General features: G+C 35.1%; 1 protein-coding gene across 3 annotated transcripts in view; it reads left to right on the top strand.

The window, feature by feature from the left end:
* The first annotated feature begins 229 nt into the window (after positions 1-229).
* The window catches only part of LOC111048077 (protein cordon-bleu), a 195,312-nt gene continuing 170,661 nt past the window's right edge, over positions 230-24,880 (top strand). The window contains exons 1-2 of one of the 3 annotated variants that reach the window (XM_039424350.1): positions 230-406; positions 16,600-16,760. In XM_039424350.1, the coding sequence (XP_039280284.1) occupies positions 16,630-16,760 (131 nt within the window). In that variant the 5' untranslated portion in view covers positions 230-406; positions 16,600-16,629. The remainder of the gene's footprint in view (positions 407-16,599; positions 16,761-24,880) is intronic. The other 2 variants (XM_039424349.1, XM_039424357.1) reach the window with 2 other exon arrangements.

Here is a 24,880-nt window from a genome sequence, read left to right as displayed (position 1 = left end):
ATCCTTTTTCAATAAAGTCTTATTTATTTTTAAAATGTTACAAAGTTACTAGCTATTTTCTATAATTAGGCTACTAATTTAATTATGACTATTAATAGCATTCCGCAGTCAATATTCAGCTCTACTTGTAGACTGCAGTGTTGAAGGGTAGAGGTGGTGGGAGTAACGTGCCAAAGCGGCAGGTCTACGCGCCGTCTGCTCTGCTGGCTCACTGGCTCAAGTTGAAGTCAGTCTTGTCGGAACCTGCCTTTGAGGTTAGTCCACCGTTAGAACCACGCTCTTTCTTATCACTACTCTCAAGTTCTGCTCGCTTTACGCGTTTGTGTTCGCGACTATGTGATCTGAAATAACGTTTGTGTTTTCCACGAATCCTTTTAATAAACATAGTATCAAAGGAATACATTTGGTGAGTCAGTTTTTGTAAATTTAAATGATGATAAAACGTATCTACTCTGATAACAGCTTGTGGCTTTCATTTTTATCGTACCACAACTTTCGTGAACTAGCTATACGGTATAGATAGTGAGATATACGGTACCCTTGGAAATTTCAGCATCAATTGAATGGAAAGAGTTGGTATAAGAATGCTAACATTTTGAAGTAAATCTCACTAGCCTATAGTCTTCTAATTTATTTATTTCACATTCTCTATAATAAAGGAAAGAATCGGCTTATACATGTAGGGGATAGGAAATTCACGAATGACGCATCATCACGTCTGAACTTCTGAACTGATTATCTTGAAATTTTGCATATAGATTCTTAATTTACCGAGGATGGTTATGAGCCCATTTTAAACCCTTCTTTAGTTCAAGGATTTAAGGTTAAAGACTTCATTAGTTCAAGTTTTCAGTTTGTCAAGTTTCTAATTAGACCCTAGCTGAGCACGGATCACCTGCTAGTATTAAGTAATCCAATAAACCACTTTGTGATAACTACGGTATATAAACGACTGTGAAGTTTTTATGTTATTTTACCACCCTAATGCTGTTCCATCCTACAATACTATTCTAGTCATCCTTAAAAATTTGAAGATCCTCTTCTTCAAAATACCGGTGGCCGATTCGAAATAGTTCCATTAAAAAACATTTCACTCAGTAATTTACGATATTTGCTTATTGAAATTCTATGTACGATACTAGATATATCTATATTCTCAAGTTATTTGATGGGTGTTCATTTCTGTGAAGTAATGTTTTGGTTGAACCGCTAAGGAAAGAATGAATTCTATTGTAATGCATGGTAAATCGAAGGGTAGAGTCATCTGCAGTGAAGAGCATGACTGCAAGGAAACCGCTTCTTTCATCTTGATAGAAATGGTCCAATATTTGAGAATGACACATTTGACAGAGCATTATTCATTCATTACTAACACAAAGCTTGAAGCGCCGCTTGCTTTGCTCAAAATTTTCTCCGCCTTATTTAATAATCTATCAAGCACAAAGTTCTTTAGAAAAACCATGAGGCTGCGTATTGCACCACCATCTAGTTTCCATTTTCAACTCCATGTATATAATGCTTATGAAAATAAAAATGAATCCAACACGTGAAGGGCAAATCTTTGGTTTAGTTAGTATAAACAGTTAGTAATGTTGTTTAATTCACAATTAAGTGAATATTATTAGTTATGCAAGACAGTATAAAACTCACCTATGTAACTTATTTCGAACCCATCTTCCTATCAATGAAAAATATAACTTTCCTGTCAAATAATTAATATTTTCGTTCAATACCGTAATCCATAAATTAAATCCTTGTAAATGATTTTTAAAAGCTTATTGCTTCTGCTCAGCTAGAGCTAATTGAGCAGATGGATAGAATAAGGATACAAAATTGCCAGGTACAGCCGTTGAACGAACCTGGATAATCTTCAATTTTATGACTTAAGAAGAGCTAAATCTGCTGAAATGCAAACTTGAAAAGCTTAGTCATTGTTTATGACTGGTAATAAGCACCACTCCAGATGCATTAAAACCGGCCTTTGATTTGGTCTTTGTTTTACATAATAATCCAGGTCAGCCTGAAGAGAAGAGTCATTGCTCATTATAACTGGATTACTTTTTACATTAAATGAATGAAAGGTATTACACTGTTACTGATACTTCAGGACCGGTAGGCTATATTATCATAGTTGGACCTACTCTAACTACAACACGCAAGAGCATGTGGTTAGCGTTCAAACACTCTCAAACAAGAACTCTCTCATTTTATTACTCGCTTGAACTTCCTCCTAGGACCACTAGTAACTGTTTTCTCATTATGTTTGTTAGAATCTACTTTGAAACCGTGCTCAAGTTTAATTTAAAAAATGAAACTACATCTACAAATTGTTCGCAATATTACCCCAATGTTGCTCTTGAGTTGAAATTTCAAGAAAAGTAAGATTTTATTTTCTCAAAGTCGGAAGGAAGTCGTTTATTTAATGGAATTTCATTCACTTAGCCTACTGGCAAGCTTTGTTGGTGAGATCAATCTTATTAATAATAATATTTGTATTGTTTGTGCTGACCTAATAAATAAATAACAGATCTTTACAGATCTTTGAAAAATATGTAGCATTTTTGAAGAGGAATGCCCTGTTGATACTTGAGAAAATTATGTCTTCATCTTACTTCTGATGATGAAAGATAGACTTATTTTTATTGCAGTGCTTATTTTACGATTAGCAAGTGTACAGAGAGTTCGGTGAATTGAAACAGTTTTAGTGTGAGTTTTCTCAATTTGAAAAGATGGATTATGAAAATAGAAAATATAGTCAAACTACACATCCAGTGTTGAACAGATACTTTATTTATTAATTAAACATCCACTTATTCTCAGTGTTGTGGCTTAGATTATTTGTATATTTATAGAATGTTTTTTCTCTTTATCAAACGGCGAGCCGAGAATGTTTTATTAGTAAACATGACCAAGCGTTCAGCCAGTGAGTGCATGGATGCTTTAATGTAATGCACGCCCGTCATTTACCAGTGATCGACAATCGATGCTTCAGTTCCAGACAAGAGCTGATTTTTCCATAGAAAAGAAGCGCATCCAAACTCAGCTCGAATAACTGTATCCGAAAACGTGAGCTGGTCTCATAAAGCGTCATTATAATGATAACACAATGAGCTCGTCCAGTTTGGGAGAGAGGCGTGGAGTGTAGGGTGGATTGCTGATGCACCAGAAGAAAAGGATTAACATGTGAATAAAAATGGTGCGGTGTTTTATACAGAGACCAGTTATAGCCCTCGGTTGCTTAGGCCTGTTTTCAAACCAGCCTCAATCAAGCTGGCCATCCACATTCTATCCGATCCGATCCCAGCTCTCTGCCCAACCTTTCTTCCGCTTTTCTTATTCAGGTTCAGCATACTACCATATTATGATTATACCGTACTGGATTCAATATCGCTGCAACTATATAGGCATTTTCATGCAATTTTGTAACTGTTCAAAAGAAATTTCTTCAAGCTGTTGAATTGTTAGAAAAAACAGAATTCAAGTTTCTTTACTGTGTAAGTGTGCTGTGTAACGTCTGTATCACACAAAACATGTATCACTTTTATATAAACGATGAACCACAATATCACTGGATTTTGGATGAACTTGATTCCTTGAAATTACAAGGTCGATGAGTTAGTTTTATATTCGCAACAATTGAGCCATCCTGATTTTCCATGTTATTACCCTAAAAGAGTGTAGGCCTAATAGTATTGCATATTCAATGATGAATGGTGAATTCTTTCGGACGTAATGAACTGTTCACAGTTGACCTTTTTCAGGAATGAGATTTAATTTTGAGGACCCCCACCACCGCCACCAAGATTTTCAAGGACGCATTCTGCGTTTCTGTGGGCACCCCTGGAATAAATGTTATAACTTGATTTTTATTATATAAAAATTGTATTGTAAATATCAAAAGAAAAAACTATTTTTTGGTTCATCAATATTACTCCGACTGTAATTCTTATTGTAGGCTCCAATATTGCTAATTAAATTATATTGGAGTATTTGGAGATATTGTTGGAATTATGGTTCAGTGATTTTCTAATTTACTTGCAGAGAAAAGTGGGGAGGTAAATTCAGTTTCTAGAATTGCCTACTTTTAGTAAGATAACTTACTGCTCTGAATGTGGATAAAAATCTTTTCAGTTCAGTAACATTTTGAATTCAGAATGAGTTACAGGAATAATTTTGAGCTGAAACTGTGAAATGAAATAATAATAGATAATGCTTTGTAAAATAACATGAGTAATGTGTGAATATATTTTTTGCTGTAGATGTCTATAGGCAATAAATCGTTAAATACTTGCCTGCTTCAACCTTCATACTATTCAACCTCCTAGTCTCTTGTTGGGCGTTTGTTTACAAACAAGAATCTTCGTTAATGTTACATCAATTTTAGCGATGAACTGCTGTCAAGAGTGAGGTCAAATGATTTGAGTGGTGAGAAGCGGCTTGTTAGCATCCTCTGGTAGTATATTATGGAAAGTAAGAGTTGTTGTAGAGTAGTAGGTATAGTAGTAGTATTAGTAGATGTCACCAATGAAATCTGTGTGGTAAACGGTAAGTGAGTATCTAAGGTCATTGAGTGACCGCCAACGGAGGACCAAAGTTCGCACGTCGGTCAACAAATTGAGTTTTCTCTTTTGAATGTTGTATTTTTTATTGCACTCGTCGTCTACCTTTTCTCTTGCTCGTTAATAGGCTGTTCATTATTGCTGTAACTGTGACAGAAATACGATTAACAGAAATATTATTATAATCCTTTTGAAATGTCTTTTTCTGTTCACCAGTTGCTCGTTTCACCAGTTCAGATTTGAAAGTTTTTCTTGTATCCCTCCTCATGAAACCACGATTCAACTGTGAGAATCATACTCGTACCAATTAGCTATTCAGATTCAAATTTATAGTTGATTCGAATTTATGAACTCCGGCTATGTTCTGAAGAGCTTTTTGCAACACTTGTAATCATATTGGTGTAAGATAGTAAAAAGGTGCAAAACTGTTACTTTAAAGGAAAAACTTAATATTGATGAGTGAGCTATACACCTATTATTATTGGCTGAATGTCTGATCAGAATGAATGAAATAAAATAAATAAATAAATAACCCTTTTATTGCACAAATTTACAAATTATTTACATTTTGCATACATATTTTAATGTTATCATTATTGGCAATTCAGCAGCTGCTGGGGTATCCTATTTTTAGGATTAATTGAGTGTCCTCCGTTCATTCCCTGTAGAGCCAGACCTCCTTGAAGACGTTTTTCATCCTCTCCCACTCCTGTCTTTATTGTTGTGCGACTCTCTGTCAGGTTGCTCCGCCGCATACTCGTCGGAACTCCTCGTCCCATCGGTAATTTGGTCTTCCTCTGCTCCTTTTCCTTGTTCGTGGGTACCAGTCCAATAATCCTCTTTTCCATCTTTAGTCTCTTGTTCGAACTATATGGCCAGCCTTTTCTACCAATGAACTATTTCCTTTCTAACAATGTCGTTCTGCCAATGTCGTCAATTTTCGTCTCATTCCTGACCCATGTATTTCTTTCCCTGTCCTTCCTTGTCATCCCAATCATCATCCTTTCCATCGCTCTCACAGTAGTTCTAAGCTTCTTTATCAATTTTTCATTCATTGTCCAAGTCTCACAACCGTACAATATTACCGGTATGACGCACATTTGGAATAATTTTCTCTTCCTACTCATGTCAATTTTTGATCGAAACAGTACTTGAATCGATTGAACATCGACCAGCCCTACGCAACTCTCACGGGTGATCTCTCCCCATTGACTGCCTTTTCCAATCTTCTGCCCCAAGTAGATAAAATTTTCAACATTTTCAATTCTTTCTTTCTCCAGTGATATTTCCTCATCTTCGCAATTTTAGTCAAATTTTCCTTGTCTCTCCGATTAGGTCCATTAGCAAGTAGCGAACTTCTTCTGTGCTACTACAGAATGAATGATCTGAATTAAATCAGAATGATTTTGTCTGATTACGTACTATCTCTACTAAAAATTTAGATAACCAATAATTTAAAAAGTGTGCTCCATTCGGACCTGCAATGATATACCAATGATGTGAAGTCTAGTCTTTGCATTTCTCCAGGCCTCTTCCTGTATCGTACCTTATTTCAAGAGAAGGATGAATACAGCAATGCCAAAAAACAAGCAGTAGGCTAGCCTATGTTTTTATAATCTGTATTATAATTCCAAGATGGATTATAATGATGGTTCAATAATTTTCACCATAAATTAGATTGATTAATTAATTTTATTCAATTCAAAAGATGATTAGGTCCATCTACTTTTACTGTTGTGAATATATTATTTTTATCTAATCTCCCAAACTCCATTCAGATGTTTTGTATGACTATGTGAAGATATGTTTGAATAAACGTACCTCGTAAATAGAAGTGGATAACTTTATTTTTAAATATGATTCTACAGTTTATTACCGAAACTGTTCATTTACCGTTCTAGTGAATTAAATTGGCCATTCTAATGCAAGTACATAGCGCCACTCTTAACGGGATTGTCCTTTATACGGATGCAAAAAAGACATCTAATAGGCAAAATATATAGAGCAGGCTGGTAGTTAATTCAGTGCATTTTCAGACAGGCAATCTGAGACGTTAGCGTGAAGATGCACCGTTTCATTATGGAGTTTCTGTTGTCTTCGACTTCTATTAAAATGTGACCTTCTGTGGAGCTGATGAGTAGCTCTCTATCTGAAACTAGTCCAACAGGCAAGTTTAATTGAGTGTCTTGTGCCTTGTCTCTTGTGATAACGGATAATCATGCTTCTAGCAACAGTTCCAACCAATTGTCTTATGTAATCTTTATGCTAGTGGAACAACCTGACTGTTTATGACAATTTTTACGGTATTATATGTTTATAGTTATAGTGATTGCCTCAGCGACCTCATAGGAGTGAGTGAGAGAGAGAGAGTGATTGACCATTACAAAATAAATCAAAGTCTTCAAATCTGATGATTGTTCCGTATACTGGTACAATTCTTATTTTTTATTTTATTTTCAGTATATTTTTTGCCAAGCTTGTTCAAAAAGAGTAAAAACACGATTATCCTCTATCTACTACTGTACTTGCAAAACACACCAATGAATATGGTATTCCGTGAAGAGGAGAATGCAAGTAGCAGTACGGAATTAATTTGTTTAGGCTTCAACAGTAGAATGCGATGAATTTACAGTGCACTCACTTGTATGCTGCGTTAATGATAGTTTGTACCTCAATGGTGATAATGCTAAACGTACTTATAAGCATAGTATACTTTCTCTCCGTATATTCTACAGGAAATTATTGGATAGATAAGAGGCTACTGAATATTTATGGGTGGTTGAATGGTGTACAATTTATATCCACTGTTTAGACCAGGACCAGGAAGTTCTGCACTAGGCTATGTGCATGGCAGAAAGCAGGGAGAAGTAAATGGGGTAGGCCTGAACATAAATATTGAAGTAAATAATACTTATGAATCAGATGCACATTTACATTCAAATACAGAGCGATTTAAACTATTGATTTGGGACGGGTTTCATATAAATCGTAGTGGTTTGCTCAGCAAGATCTCTGGATTATCTATTACATTGATCTAGTCTATCCAGTTTCCAGTTTATCCATATTTGAATAATAATTTAATTCATTTGATTTTGTTACTAACTGTAGGCTACTAATGTCAAATGCTTTTCTTGAGAACACATTTCTCAACTAAATTGCCCTCGTGTTCAAATTTCCACCAACAAGACATATAATTAATTAAACAATTCAATTTTATCCAGCCAAAACTCTTTAAAATACTGTCCATGATATTAACAAGTATGTATTGAAAAGTCGAGAAAATAACAGGAGCTTGCAAAATATAGCACAGGTCACATCAAACAAATTTTCTTATGCATATAAGACATTGATTTTATTGACTATTAGTAGCACACGAATATATCTCTCATACAGTCTATGATCTGAAATTTGATAAATAGATACAGTAAATGAATAGTTCAATAGTTGTTTCATTACAAACTTAATATCAAAAACTCAGATCAACCCCGAACCCAGAAATCTGAAAACCACAACAAAATTTACTATCCAGTAAAAATTATATCCATACATCAGTTATTTTCGAGTCTTTTACCAACTGAAGAAGCTCGGGATGAGTATGTGAGTCGGCAGCACTAAGCAAAGGTTGCCGAGTCGTGTTCGTGTCCGACCTTGGCTACTTAATTGATGGGAAACAATTGGTGGCTGAGAAGAATGGCTTTGATCAATGAGAGAGGCCTCTAATCCACACATTCACTATACACATCCACACAGCAATGATGCTCAACCACGTAACACAATTTGATGTAGACAGTGAAATCCTATTCAAATCAGCACAAAATTAGAGCATTCGGGGTTTGGGAGTTAGATTAGTTTGAAAGAAAATTTCCCCATCTATGTAGGTTTTTTTATAGAGCTAGCTCAGATTCTAGTTTATAATAATGAACAATATTACTCAATTTACATACAATTAAATGTATGTATAGGTCCTATCATTCGTTTTATTACAGTAGTTTTCTTCAAATAAGGCATGAAGCTTGAAAGTCATCACTGTTTTATTTACATAATGATCAACGGGAGCGATTCTGCTCCTACTTAGATGGTACAGTAAAAGAGGCAATCTAGATTGGACTCTTGGACACGAGCTTTATGTCAATCTTCAGTCTATGTTATATTCTGCAAATTGTAGCAACAGCTCTCTCTATTGAAGAGCCACGCTGTCAAAAGATCAACGTCGTCGATATAATAATATATATCGAAATTCGTGACTGGAGAAACTATCGATTCAGATAAAACGATTGTCCGATTGTAGACACTCCTCGCCCTCGCCACTCACCTACCGCCAAATTATTCGTGAAAGATCTCCCTGGAAACATTGTCATTGAGTAACGACCAACTTGATGAATAGTCTGGTTTGGTATTTTGATGGACAATATTTGATCAGCGATTGGCATTAATAGACACGATCCATTCAAATGTATTAAGACTAATCCATTACATAATAATGATAGATTTTTATTGTAATTTCCAGATATTATTGTTGTATTTTTCTCTACAAATAGTAACGAAGGTGACCTTCGTTTTATTGTAAACGTTTCTTCTATCTGCTGAGATGATAATTACATGACCTCTAGTTTTGTGAATGATAATAAGAGTAATGATGAGCCTACAATTTGAGTGGGATTCCGATCTACAGAAAAGTGATATTGTAGTATTGAAGCTTTTAACAGTCTGTTCATTGGTTCCAATGATTCAGCCTCTCTACAGGAGTAATTAGAGTACGGTAATGTTGATAGAGATAACATTGTTTATGAATACTTGACCAATTGATATTGAAATGAGAAATCAAATTATCGAGCTTGAAATGAGATGTCACAATCACAATATTATGTGGGGATGCTTGATGTCATAAGTGGCATTTCCACTCGAAACGGAAAAATAAGGCACAGTTAGATTAAGGTTCAAGATGAAGGAAAAGAAATTCAAGTTATGAACATTGAAAACTGATCCCTTCATAACCTAGTCTTTTCAAGACTAGAAGAATTAGCCAGTGACTGACAACTAATGTCCGATATGACTTTCCAGTGCCACTTTATTACTTATCTTTACTTACCTCTGGAACTATGATATTTACAAAAGATATTATACAAAATATCTCTGGAAGTTGATTGCGGAATAATCATTGTTGAGAATACTGGCTGGCTGATGTAATCAGAGATAGTGAAAATAGAGAGAGCACGCTTTTCGTATTGTTATGATATCTGTAAACTTTGTTGGCTACTTCAAGCGTTTTTGCAAGATAGTACACATTGAAATAAATGCATTGTGTAGTACACAATGCATTTATATCTCGTTTTGAGCTATGCAATGGAGCTCCTGATATACTTGAATGCACGATGGCATCAACCTCAACCTCTCCTACTCGTTTCCAACGATTTTCCTCGGTCGGAATGCAATTTCCACCCAATCTGAAAAAACATTCCAGACAGCCCTCCACCACTACCTTCGCCCTCACTTTTTCATCGCTCCTCACCTTTTGCTCGCTTCCTGAGCAAACATGGCGTTTTTGTTCTTTTTCGCTTTCGTTGCGGGATGCGGCAAGTCATCGTTGGCCCCTCGCAGGACACGTTCCCTTGGCGGCGGCGGCATAACGTCACGCCCATCAAATTCGTCACGTGGTGTCTTCACGGGAAAGCGCAGTTTTTTACTAGAAAAACGATCACGTGGGAATAATCGGGATGCTCTGTGGCACTTTTATGCAGTTTTTCTGCATGTTTGATTTTTCAATAGACAGGCCAATTTTAATACAGTATTCATTCCTATAGCGTAGCTGTTATTCATTATAATAGCGTAGCTGCTATTTCAAAACCTTCTGATAGTTATAAAAGGAAATAGATTGTAAATCTGTATTCAATTTTTGTTTCTTCTAAATCAACTTCCACACTTACTCTCAAATGAAGAGTCAATTTTCTTAAGTATCCATCTGCTTGAATAAATTTAACCCAAAACATTATGTCATGACAATGGTTTGAGTCACACCGCACAACGTTTCAATTTGGAACCTTTCCATGAATCGATATTTCATTTCACGGTCTCCGTGTTGAAAAATTCACACATTTTTTTCAATCGGAATTGTACAGAATGAATATCACATCTTTGAGGGTAGGGTATAACGTTATGATTTAAATGCAAGACTAGCAAAAAAATATATAATAAGAAATATGAAATTATTATCATGGGTGATCTGAATGCAAGAGTTGGAGTAGAACCTATTAACAATGTGGTAGGAACTTTTGGCGAGAATGTAAAAAACAGAAACGGGGAGAGCCTTAGAGAATTTGCCACTTTCAATCAACTAAAAATCATGAATACTTTCTTCCGTAAAAAAGAAATACATAAGTTCACATGGGCAGCACGTGGAACAAGATCTTTGATAGATTACATGATAGCTAATCAAAAAATAGCAAAACAGATAACAGATGTGAATGTGTTCCGTGGTTTTGATGTATTCTCAGATCACTATTTGGTTGTTGGTAAAATTGATTTGTATACACGATGGAAGAAAACCAAAAAGACAAAGGAAACAAACGCAACCCATGGAAATGAAGTTTTCAAAGTGTATCTGTTAGAGGAAGAGAGTATCAGGCATCTCTATCAGCAGCGTATGAATTCTTACATCCAGAATACCCCAACAGAAGAAGATATTGAAACGGAATGGACGAATATAAAGAATATAATGGTAAAGAGTGCAAATGAAGCTGTTGGTTGCAGAATGAGATATAGGAGTAGGAAGGGATTAAAGATATGGACAGAAGAGATAGAGAAAGCAATTGAAGAGAAAAATGAAACATATAGGAGATACTTGGGATGTCAGACAGAACGTAACAAGATCATTTATCGGATTGCTAGGAATAAGGCCTCAAGAATTGTGAAAAAAGCTCATCAAGAATCATGGAATAGATTTATAACAACTATTGAACACGATGTACATGGGAGACAATCGTTGGCTTACAAAGTTATGAAAGCCTTGAATAAGAGCCAAAGAGACAATGTGGAAGTCGATTGCATTGGTACAGATGAATGGATCAAACATTACAAAGAGCTTTGGTGTGAAGATGTAGAGCCAAATAGGGCTGAGATAATCTGTGAGAATTGCTGTGTTGATCCAATCACGTTAGAAGAGCTGTCAGATGCCCTAAAAAGTAAGAAAAATCGAAAGGCACCTGGTTTGAATGGGATAAATATGGAGCTGCTACAGTATGGTGGAATACTTTTGCACCTTAGAGTTCTACACTTTTTCAATATGTGTTGGGAGAGACACCAAGTTCCCAAAGAATGGTTGCAGTCTAAGGTGATATCCTTATTCAAAAAAGGAAATAGATCAGACCCTCAAAATTACAGAGGTATTAGTCTTTTGGATGCAACATACAAAGTATATGCACAAATAGTCAATAATAGACTGAAAATAATAACTGAAATATTACTTCTAGAAAATATTACTTCTAGGCTTTTGATTCAGTTAATCGCGGCATGTTATGGTCAATTCTTGAATCAAGAGGATATCCCAAACATATCATTCAATCTCTACAGAGCCTCTACATGGATACTACAATTCGTCTGCAAGTAAAGGGGGGTTTGACTGATGCCATTGGCATAAACAAAGGGGTTAGACAAGGTTGTTGTATATCGCCGACTTTATTTAATATTTATGTTGACGACATGTTACGCACATGGAAAACTTTAGTGGACTCAGGTTTACAGCTCTCAACCCATAGTTTTGTAAATTCAATTATGTATGCAGACGACTTAGTAATAATTCAGAGAAATGAAGATTCCTTACAAAAATCAGTTTTCATGTTGGACAGAGTTGCTGAAAATTACAATTTGAGAATATCAGTTATAAAAACCAAATCAATGGCATTCAAAAATTTCAACTATCTTGGTAATGATGTAACATATGATACAGATATTGATGTATACAATAAAATTTCAAAGTTTCAGAAAATATGTGGTACTATACATAGAAACCTCAAAAATAAATCAAGACAAGAAACCAGAATAAAGTTCTATAATACCATTGCAGTTCCGACTCTCCTATATGGAAGTGAGAATTGGATTCACACACGTAGAATGAACAGTCGAATTCAAGCTGCAGAAATGAGGTTTCTAAGGAGTGTATTTGGCTGCACTAGAGTTGATAGAATAAGAAACACTGATATAAGACAGGGTTTATTGGTTGCTCCTCTACATGAAAGAATTATTCAAAATAGACGCAACTGGTGCAGTCATTTGGATAGAATGCCACCTGGAAGAATTCCCGTTGTAGTCCAAAACTATAGACCTACAGGAAAAAGAGATGTAGGGAGACCAAGAAAGAGATGGGTACCGGAACAGGTTCATTAATAAACCTAATCCCTGAAGTGAAGATGATGACTAGCAAATACTTGGAATAAGCACTTCCGCTCTATTATAATTCAAGTTCAACACAAGTTGTAGAATTGATACTTGATTCGCTTATTCAACATTATATTCGTGGATAACTTTTTTTAAGTTGAACATAATTCTCATTTTAGTTCAACACTATCCTTCAATGATATCAATTGTTCTCACTATAGCTGCGTTAAGATTTGCTTGCAGCTATTGGCCTGTCTTATACGAATATGAACTTGAACTTGAATTCTAATGGAAACATTTACACAACATTGTTTGTTGTTGAGCAAAAAGCGGCGAATATGTAGTGAGCAGTAAGAAGCAGTTCTGTTGCCAGTAGCCACTGTTGGCGGTGGCCGTCACCGGATTCACGCCAACTGCCCTCATGCCTTCAGTAATCGCATACTTTTGAATATAACATCTAAAGACGTTCATTCTCCCCCATTCGCATTCTTTGCCGCATCGTTTCCTCCAGCAGTTATATCCTCCGTTTCTTGCTGCATTTTTGATTTCAACGACTTAATTACATTTATTTCAAATATAATTGCAGTTACTCAAACTCATCTCTAATAGTATATTTCGCACCTAGGGCCGAAAATGAGACTTTTCCGGCTCGAAATCGGTTTACAAGTCCGAAGCCGTAGCCATCAATCACTTTCGGCCTCCATATGACCAATACCTACTATCACTTAATAATAGTAGAAGTAGAAGTATGACGCACGAAAACCAGCTCATTACAACAAAGTGGGACGAAAACAAATGAATTATTATTGGAAAAGTGGTGAGAGACATTTTTTATAACTGAATTAGTCGCTTATGTTAGATAAGTGAAGTGGTTTTGGTAGGTTACTCCTGTTGGTAGGGTGACTGCTTGAGGCCAGCTCCACCAACTACTGACAATTTATGTTCCTGGGCTGACTAATAATTTTTGAATAGTAGCGCTCATCGAATTTCCATGTAGCTGTTTACCCTGTTGTCAATATTTGCAGTAGCAAAAGTCTTTGGGGTGATTTACAGCATTTAATTGGGATTTTCGTTTAATAATAATTATATTATTCAAAACCAATTCCTGCTGGTTCGAAACTGGATAAAGATGTAGAATATAGGTTGATTCATCATTCTCTCATCATCATTCCTGCCAAAACACATCTGCCTCAGGCCTACTCATGCCTACTCGTTCTGATCTCACCTTTATGTAGGCCTTGGTATCGAGAGGCATGTCCAGCAAAAAATGTCAATATACAAATAAAACAATACAGTAATTTCTTCATGCTCTAAATGTGATTATCGCTATAAAATCTATTCTTATTGTTTTATATGTGGAGAGGGCGGTTAGGAACGCTTTGAAGATTACCTGATTTATTGAACTTCAAATGATGTTATACACAATACTTGATGTCGTATCCTCATGTACTCTACTAATTGCTTTGATAAAAATATAACTTTAGTGTCACTGACATGCACCTAAGTAGGCTACTCTTCCACTCTTACTGGAATTAAGTGGAATAAATCTGAGGAAAATTCATGCGATTTGAATCAATGCGTTTCTTTTATTGTTCTACAGCTTGCTTCTGACGACCCCACTTGTTATAATAATGTTGACTTCATCGGTCCTCAAACTTTAATAGTATTAAATCTAGTGCAGCAGACCTACATACAATTTTTCTTCCACCCATGAATTTGGAATGAGAATTCCGTATCACGAGTTACCAATCATTAGAAACAATAAATTCTATCTAGCAATGATATGATGATAGCCTATTACTGTGTTGCTTAGCATTGGAAACAATAAATTCCATCGAAGACTAGTACTATGATGATATACGTTTTCATCATCTACCAAGATAGATGTTTTCATTGAACGCCCGTCCTAACCGCATCAGTAATCGTAGGCAACGTAATAGTCGATCTAGACTTGCTGTCTGAGACGCATCGAACCGGTTGTGACGCGTCAGCGCAGCTCAACGCAATGCATCACGTGTTCCAATCACGGTTGATAGCGCGCGCTGCTCACTGCTCAATGCTGGTGCTGATACGCCCACAACAATAATAGGTACAAGATACCAGCTGAGAATCTGAGGTCGCACCACAGATATCCATCCATGTAGTACTGTATTTGTATTCACACGGTGGTTTCTAAATAGGTTTGTTGGTGGCAAGGACGAACAGCTGCGTCGGACACCACTCGATACAAGCTGCGAACATGCATCCACTCTACACCGCTCCATTTTCTAGTTTACCATTCACCAACGTTGTTATTGATGAAATACCTGCATATATAGCTCAGCATACTTGGATACAATATTGTATCTATGCTAACTACCTATAGGCTACCCAACAGGAACTGTGCGCTGATAAGAAATACTGTTATTCAGATAGACGCAATACAAATAACGTGGGAACTGTATCGCAATGCAACTTGCAATGGCCAGGAACGGTGACTGCTAATCGCTGGAAGGTGTAGTTGATGTTTACACTTTCTGATCGGTGTTGGAGGGCCTACATTCCGTTGATATCATAGAATGACTGCAGATTATTTCTACTGTTTGAGCTATAAGATTGATTTTTAATGGCTAGAAGGTATTGTTGATGTCATGTCTGCTCTGCAATGAAGAACCCACTCTTGTTGATATAAGATGTAATAGGAACAATCAAATGTACATAATCAAACATGTTTCATTCAAATCCCCAATCATGGCTATCCATCGTTAAGAAGAATAATATGGAAATAAGGTAGGATACCTACACCCTACTGTGCTGGGAATCCTACTCTTTGGATATTACCTAAAAATTTCAACCATACGTTATCTTTCATTCAGGCTGCTCCAAAAATCAATTTATCCAAAGCATTCGAAAACAAATCACACTGATTCTGATCAATACAATTTCATTGAATTGAACTTATAAGTTGTATTGAATGACTTGTGAGTTTTGATCGAAGAATCTCTCTTGTTTACATATCTCACTATTGTACTGTTTTTTTATTCATTACAAAATGCACATCCAATAGAAGGAATAGATGTTTTCTATCGATATCGCATTCAACAAATTCTACTACATTCGACAGCCACATGTCTGTAAAATCAATTGAGAATAGAAGTTGAAAAACTAAATCCTTGGAAAACCACTTCTCATCAGAGAGTTTAAAATATAAGATTCACTTCACTCTCTGCTTCTCAAGCAATCATCTAGTGACACTGTCCTGTTTTGGAGATAACGGTTACTAGATCTGAGATTTATTGAATATCTTCGATACTCTATGAGAACTCTTAATGAATGATTCCATCTCGAATTTAGTCAACTTTCTGCAATCGAAAATATGATTTTTTTCTATAGACTAATTGGTCTACTCATTTATTCAGAATGCCATCCAATAGGCTCCCAATATTAGCATGGGAGTACAAACCCGAAGGAAAGCGAGGCATAGGAAGACCAAGAGAGAAATGAATGCCGGTACAGGCCAATAGAGCCTAATCCTTGTAAGAAGATGATGATTCTGTAGAAGTATTCTAATCCATTTTTAATGATAAGTGTTTTCAATTGAAATTTTCCAATATGATTTACGCTACAGAGAGCAAGATTTTAATAAAGTATTTTAAATTTCTAAATATGAATATTGGTGATTGATTTGCAGGGCGTGCAGGATGTGAGTGAGAGAGTCGAGATGAACGTGCTTTGCCTGAAGCTGAGGGCCCGCAGGACGTGGGTCCCCTCCCCACCACCCCCCAACATCCCCACCACTAAGCCAGCGCCAGGGCTAGCCAACAGGATGACCATCTCTCGCCACAAACAAACGTAAGCACTCATTCATTCATCACTACAATATTATTCTATTCAGAAACGTTTTAGAAAGTATAGGCCTATGATGAGTCAACAGGAATAAAGGATTAGCATTTTCTGAAGATTTTATTACGTGCATGATTTTGTTGAACGATTTTCCAAAGATATATATGAGTGTTGAGTTTAAAAATATTTTATTATAAAGATTCTATTTTTTTACACTTTTCAATCTCTTAGCAAGTAATCAAGTAATGTTCGAGACAGGAAGGGTAAGTTTTCTGATTTGACGATGAGGGATCTAAAATCAGCATTTGTTACCATAAAAATAGCTCAGATTGGAGTTTACCCAAACTTTCCTCACCCATTCGCATATATTTGAGTACTCTGAATAGTTTATTGAGCATTTTGTCGCTTTCTTGTCTCATTTTCGATTTCAAAAATCATTTTTTTCGATTTTACATATCCCCTCATAATTAAGAGAATTGATTAACGAACTTGAATAGAAAAACAGATTTAAGTACTGTCTGAAATTATTGGGGCCTCAACTGTAGAAAACATGAAGAAGAACTAAACTTGCTATCAAATTCTGCACTTAACCATATATTATAGGATAGGTAGGGTAGGGTAGGTAGGTCTATCTACTGAATAACATATTTTCTCATTTACATATTTTAATCATTATCAATGTGAATGCATACATAATAGCTTCATGTTTGATATTGGTATTCCGTTGCACAGTTCTACGATTTAGTGAGATCATTAGAATTATTAAGTAAATTTTATATATCAGCTAATTTATCTGACGGAGAGATTCACATGGAATTTCAGATTATAAAACATAATGATGCTTTTTCAAAGCATCATATATGCTGCAAATTTATCTTTGAGCATATCCGGAGAGTTAGATAAGCACCGATAAACTGATGAAAAATCATTTCGATCAATTTATCGTGCAAGCATTTCATTGTTGAACGTGGAAACGCATCTGAGTGTTAATCCGCGCAGCCCAGCGTAATAACCCTTATCACTTGATTTATTCTAATAATCGTTTCAGAAGACAGAGTAGCGCAGACTAGTTTGTTATTAGCTATTATACCGTTGTTATTCCATTGTTCAAGGCTGGGCGGAGTTACAGAAACTCGACTTTTTCGGATAACTTTCCCCTCTGATTCCACTGATCTTATCATGTAAACAAATTGGATCTTTGCTCACTCTATCTGTTGTCTCTCTCATGCTATCTTTTCAGCTATCAGTTTCCGTCTTCTACTACAATCTTTCCAACCTCTTCAATCTCATTCGATTATGATTGAATTTCCAAAGAACTTTGTAAACAATTCCACTGGGGGCAATGAAACTTCCAATGAATTGTGAGTCAGGTTTCAAATTTAAGACTGAATTTAAACCAATTGAAATTGATCTTCCATTTCTATATTATAATCATGATCATGAATAACTTTTGGGAGATCTATGAAAAAACCTTGAAGTTTATGTAATTTCAAAACAGTTTCTGATGCTAGTGAACTATTATCTTGGATAGGAGGAAATTGGTAGTAAAGTATTGGTCTAAGAAGTATATCCCATCAGTGATGCCACTAGCCACTGTATCAAATTGATTGAGTCAGGCTTGCCCACAGGGGTGTGGGGTTTGGACGCAGACGGCGTCTTAGGTATAGGGGGACGCTAAATATAGGGTGGGGTGTGTGCATCCATGGTCTTGATTGGGCGGCACCTGTCCCCAGTCTTGAGTAAACTCTTAGTACAGTCACAGAATTACTATAGGAGTTTTCTCTGGTACAGTTTATACTATGACTGTAGTATAGTCATAGCCTGAATATAGCCCTACTACTTAGGAAACAATACATTTTTGAATATTCAATTGATAATATTGTTTCATCAGAAAGAACGGTAATGATCCATATCCGTAATTTAAAAATTCAGTAATTTAATTTCCATAGAATTACAAGTAAAGTAGACAAAATGCAACGGAATTAATACATTAATAATGTTGTGATTCCATAATTCAAAACATACACAGCAATATAATGAAGGTTACAGACCAAAACAGTAAAAACTAATCTTAATTTAATAGTAATAACTCTGAGCGAGCTGAATTATACAATGCAATGGTCACCCCTACGGTTTTACATGTTTCTGAATCCTGGGTTTTGGAATGAAAAAAACGGAGCATTCTGAAATTTCTGAAAGGCTGTACTATATAAGATAGGACTCATTATGTTGAAAAAAGAAAGGAAATCAAAATATTTTCCATGTAGGTGAAATTTCGATAAACAGAACTGCACTGACAAGTAGAACAGATGGATAATTTTCTCATTTCCAGGGCACTGTTTTCTTATCTGTTTGTTGGGAGGAGACGTGTGGGGGACCAAGAGAGGGGTTTCGAAGTCGGAAAAGCAGCTTTCCAAGAGGCTGATTCTAACATATCCGTATCAGTATACGTGTCCGGTACAGTGAATATATTATTCCCCTGTATTCTAATGGGACTATTCATACTCGCTCGGCCGGGCTGGATGGGAATAGTCCCATAAGAACTAATGGGCCTTTGGGATTTATTGTTTTTGAAGTATAATATAATAATTTTGTAAAATTTTCATGCTACGTAAACTTATGGGACAATAAAGAAGTTTGAAAATAAAAAAATGTATAATAATAAAAAATGATTAATAATTGCAGCTTCATACATAATAATTCAAATACATGAGATACAAATTTTGTTGTCTCCATTCCACAGTCTCTTTCTACAGTTCAACATTAACTATATTGGGTTAGAACTGGTCTCATTCACTTCTGCTTTGATTTGCGAATGTGTAAAATCTGAATTATGCAAGATATAAACCACAAGTTAATGATAAACCAATTACTTGTTGATTAATCCTCAATGGAAGCAGATTGGCACTGTCTTCTGCTTGGTGAATGTGGTTTTTCTCTTCCATTGCAGCATCAATAACTGTAAGAGAGTTCTATGTGTAGTTCGTAAGTTGGTTCAAATCGATTTACTAAAGAAAGAAACTCCCTTCTTTGTTGAATTTTATTATATATGCGTCTTTCAGATGTTGAGCAACAGTCTCTCTCTCTGCTTCGTTGGAGTTACCCATTAAAATTGTAATTACTATTATATTCATATAAGAGATGTTACAAAACAAACTGCTCATTAATCTTAACTAATGATGTGTGCTGTGTTGGAGTGTGGTGAACCACATTATAATTATTTCAGTTATTACAGAATGTAGTAGAAGTAGCAAGCTGCAGGCTCCCACTCACTCTCCAGTTAGTGAGTAAACGAGTGATCCTGATTATTCTGTTAATTTTAGAAAATAGTAAAAAGTAACCATACGTTCTACGATAAGGATTTTAAATCCTTTAAATCCGCAAGACAAGAACAGAACCAAGCAACTCTTATTGACTGGACCTGATTAACCACACTCCCACATAAGGTACGATGGAGGCAGATTAGTACTGTCTTCTTCTTGATAAATGTTGTTAATATCTTTTATTGCAGCATCAACGACTGTCATCTTCGCAAAACTCGTCACATTCTTATGAATTTTGCTATAGACTTTAGCAGTCCTATAGACTTTTGGATGAAACTTCAGCATGATTAATTATATTGAATAATGTGATATTCACACTGTAAATGTGATATTCACACTGTAAATGGCTATTCCTGTTATAAATATTGCAATTATTTTAATTCAAAAAATTCACGTTTCATGACTGAATTTTGAGAAAATTTCTATCAATATTATTTCGTCTCATTCCAAATAATATTTCGTATCATTTATGATGTAGGGTTTTCATCTTATCAGGTTTGGCAATTCAAAAAATACTTAATATTGTTATAGTTTCTGACTAGAAATAAGATAGTGTTTCAATCCTGTTTGTAAAAAGGGAATCGGACTTTACATACACAGGATACGAAATACATGTTTGACGCATCATCACTTCTGAACTACTGAGCTGATGAAGTGATTATATTGGAATTTTACAAAAATATTTTGAATTTACCAATACCTGCTTCTTTATAATAATAATCAAAATAATATGAGAAAGTAAGAATATGAAAATTATTCTTATTGAGGAGTTGTGTGAGGAATGTGAATAAAAATCACTAAAAACTGACCAATTTATTTTATAAAAATACCGTGTTGACTTCTCTAACTTTCGCTGCTTGTATCTCCTGCTCTTGGTTCCTCACTTTATATTCTAAAACAAAATTTACATTCATCCATCCTTCTCAAATCTGCTATTTTCGCAATCCTTTAGAATATAGCATGGAATTCACAACTCTGGAATCGAGTTTGAAAGCATACAGCTCTGTATCTGGGATGAAGGAGCTACTTGCACCTTGATCTGAATCCACTTAGTCTTTTCCCTTCAAGTACAGCTACCAACCTTAACTCTCATTTATTTTCTCTCTCAGTTTATTCACTCTTTCTACTTTTCCTATTCTATTCAAACGAAGGTCGCTATTATTGGTTTGGCATGTGGCGCAGTAAAAGCATAACTTTCACGAAGTGTAGGCTATGGTATGCAGAGACATGGATAAAAGTTGTTCATTTATCAAGTATCCTTATTATTACAGGAATTACGGTACATTAATTATTATATAAACCGATAAATTTATATTGTATTGTATTATTCCAACTCTATCATTATCAGCCTTTCATATTCTATCAAGTTATTCAGCCCATAAGAATGGTTTAATCATGGCTCCGACGGACTGACCAATGAAATTAATTTTCTTGGTATTCACCTCATTTGTGTACCAAATATAATCTGAGGCCAAATAGTGGTTGAGGTTCAGATCAGTAGCTTCTACTGATATAATATCAGTACATTATTATCAATAGAATTGACATTAGAAAATTGTGCAACATCACAATTTTGTCATTCGCTAGTCTTTACTGTTATGTCTCTCAATCAGACAAAAGACATATCATTATATTCCAAAATAATTTAGTGTATTATGAAGAATATTAAGAAGGGGATTGAGCGAGGATCTCAACCTTCAGCCTTGGATCGATGTCCTTTTGACATTACTTAATATGACCATCAGACCAGGTATTATAACGCCATAAAGGTTGGAGCTCAATCATCACCGAATTGTGCAGTAACGAGTATTCATCAATGATGTTGCAAAACGCATCAGTTGAAAATAATTCACCAAATCAACACTAATTCACTCCTGCTAAGGCCATGAACGTAGAATGCATGAGATCAACTTCTGTACGAATGACAACATAGCAAGGATTGTGCTTTGTGTTCAAAGATAAGATACATGTATTAACCGTAGTTTTGAGTTACTATACAAAATCTATCTATATTTTGAATAGATCAAATTAATAGTAATCATGAGGGAACAATACTTTTATTATATCAATAATTATAATATTATTAAACATATTTATCAATTATCAGAACAATATTATTGAGGTTGAGTGGAATCAGGTAGAAAGCAATAACAGAACAGATGTTCTTTTTTGGATTTCTATCATATTATTTGGTTATTTCCAATGATTATAACATATGTTAGAATATCACATGTCAATAAATAAATTATCTCATTTCCATATGGCACTCACCTTACCATGTTCATAACCTTACTTAATAGGATCCTTTTCCATCCTTTGAAACCCTTAGAGGCAAAATATCTCAAAATCCGTTCTTAGTGCGCGTCTAGCATGTTTGAAGAATATTTGTGCAAAGTTTCAAGTCTGTAGGACAATTAGTTTGAGCTGTAGTGTGATTTTACATCAAAATTTTCGAAAAATGCCCTCTCCTGGACCCCCCTGTGTTCCTGATCGAGATTTTTCTGCATAGATCAAATTTTTTTTTCGCAGCTGAACAAAAAAATTCCTCATGACTTTGCTGTGAAATGAGCGGTTCAAAAGTACAAAATTTTGGGGGGGCCCCCGCTCCCCTCAGGGGGGAAAATTTCTGAAAATCCTTTCTTAGTGGATGTTTTCAGGCTACCATAAACAATCGTGCAAAATTTCAAGCTTTTAGGCTCAGTAGTTTGGGCTGTGGTGTGATTTCAGTCTGTCGGGGCTTAGCCTTTTATAAGTATAGAGAAGAAGAAGATATACACTAGGGAAGGTTTATGTAAATAAATAGGGACAACTATTATTGCTGCATGAGTATTTATTGCAATCTAAAGAAAAGTATGAAAACAAAGAGTACACAAAGCTCATATAAAAAATTAAATGTACACTACTTGATAGTATCATATATCGAGATTTATTTATTGGAATAATCTAAGTCACTCCATTTATTTAAATAAAAACTTTTTATCTATCTTTCTATAACAAAGTTGAAGAAACCCTGAATCTGAAGTAACCAATTGTATTGAGTCTTACTAAAATTAGAAAGCTAATCAGAAGGAAGCTGACAAATCGTTCAAGGAAGAGATGAAATTTTTCTGAAAATCATTTCTCTTTGGCTTGTGATCCCGATCTGTGAGGACGCACATGGAAATTAGGGTTCTTTCTTCCTATTAAATTTTAAAATCATCAAGCCAATCCCTTTTTTAAATGTAAACTATTTGTAATTAATGTTTATTTATCTGTGAACTCAGTGTTGTTAAAGAGTTCTTAATTGTAATCGGTTCCCATAATATATTTATAATACTGAGAGAAATTTATAAGAAATCTGGACCACGCGCGAGCCCAGCAGAGATGAAAAGGACCTTAATTAATTATTGGAAATAATTAATTTACTCTACAAGCCCTTCAAGAACATCATTACTGTGAGTGTTTAGTTCAAACGAGCTCGTTTTTAAAGGCCTTTTAACAGTAAATTGGGGAATTGATCAAAGCGCTATATAAATTAATTCAAGTTTAAAAAATTCACAACGTGTTGAGTGCTATCATATAGTCTATAAGAACGTTTAATGAATTTATTTGATTTATGTAGGAAGCTTACTTCCATGCACGGCATGAACTCATAAAAAATCCTGAGATCATTGTATGGTTAATTATTATTTGCTCATTGATTGAAGTATGTCATGTTAAATCTACAGACCGAACAGGTTTTAAGTTGTAGAATTCTGAATTGACTTGAAGTCCACGTAAGTCCATTTTTAAAGCTCACAATGGTGAATGCTATTAAGCCTTGTGATAATCATTCAATTTATAGAAAAGAACTTATTCAAAGAAAATTATAGATATAAGAATATTTTATGGGAATATATTTTGTATTTTATGTCAGCATACAAAATCATAGAAGTTTTTATTATATCCTAATTCATCTCGTGATATACAGTTTGAGCTGTCTTGGTACCAAGAAAAAAAAATATTCTGCAGCACATAAAATTAGTGAATCAATTAATATTGATCTTATAAAGAGCATTCAGTACGTATCATCCTTTGATGATAGTCATACTAGTCCGCCAGAAAAACATATTGATAATTATATTAGTAAGGTTCCAGTTATATCATATAAGGATCCAGAGAACTTCAAGAACTGGCGTTGTAAGTTCTAAGGAATTTCAGAAGGATAAATTGGTGAATACCTGTATTCATGACGAGCGTTTTAAAAATCAACTAGAAAAAAACCATAGTTGGTCTTCATTATTCTCGATTGGATACATGGTTACTGGTAATCAGTCATCAACTGTCTTTTTGATTTCCTTATTGGTATTCTTCAAGAACTTCACGGAAGCAGCGGTAAGAATTATTAATCACCAGTCATTGAACCCTGTGGTGATTAATTGTATTTGGAAAATTCATGCATCTACCACTGAGCTAGAGCTGTGGTTTGAACCCAGCAATTTTGTGAGCCGGACGGCCTTAACTTTTTGCGAATTCATTTGCAAAATAGGGACTTCAGCAACCGCTCTTACAAATATCAAAAATACCACATCACCTGTAAAGGATTTACAATTTACCACTTTACACAATGTCACCCAACAAGTGGGGCAAAAATCTGCATCTTGACAATATTCACACTGTAAATGTGATATTCACACTGTAAATGTGATATTCACACTGTAAATGTGATATTCACACTGTAAATGGCTATTCCTGTTATAAATATTGCAATTATTTTAATTAAAAAAATTCACGTTTCATGACTGAATTTTGAGAAAATTTCTATCAATATTATTTCGTCTCATTCCA

Source organism: Nilaparvata lugens, chromosome 3 (genome assembly GCF_014356525.2).
Source record: "Nilaparvata lugens isolate BPH chromosome 3, ASM1435652v1, whole genome shotgun sequence".
Taxonomy (NCBI): domain Eukaryota; kingdom Metazoa; phylum Arthropoda; class Insecta; order Hemiptera; family Delphacidae; genus Nilaparvata; species Nilaparvata lugens.
The sequence above is the reverse complement of the archived record's forward strand: the minus strand, read 5'-3'. Positions and strand labels throughout refer to the sequence as shown.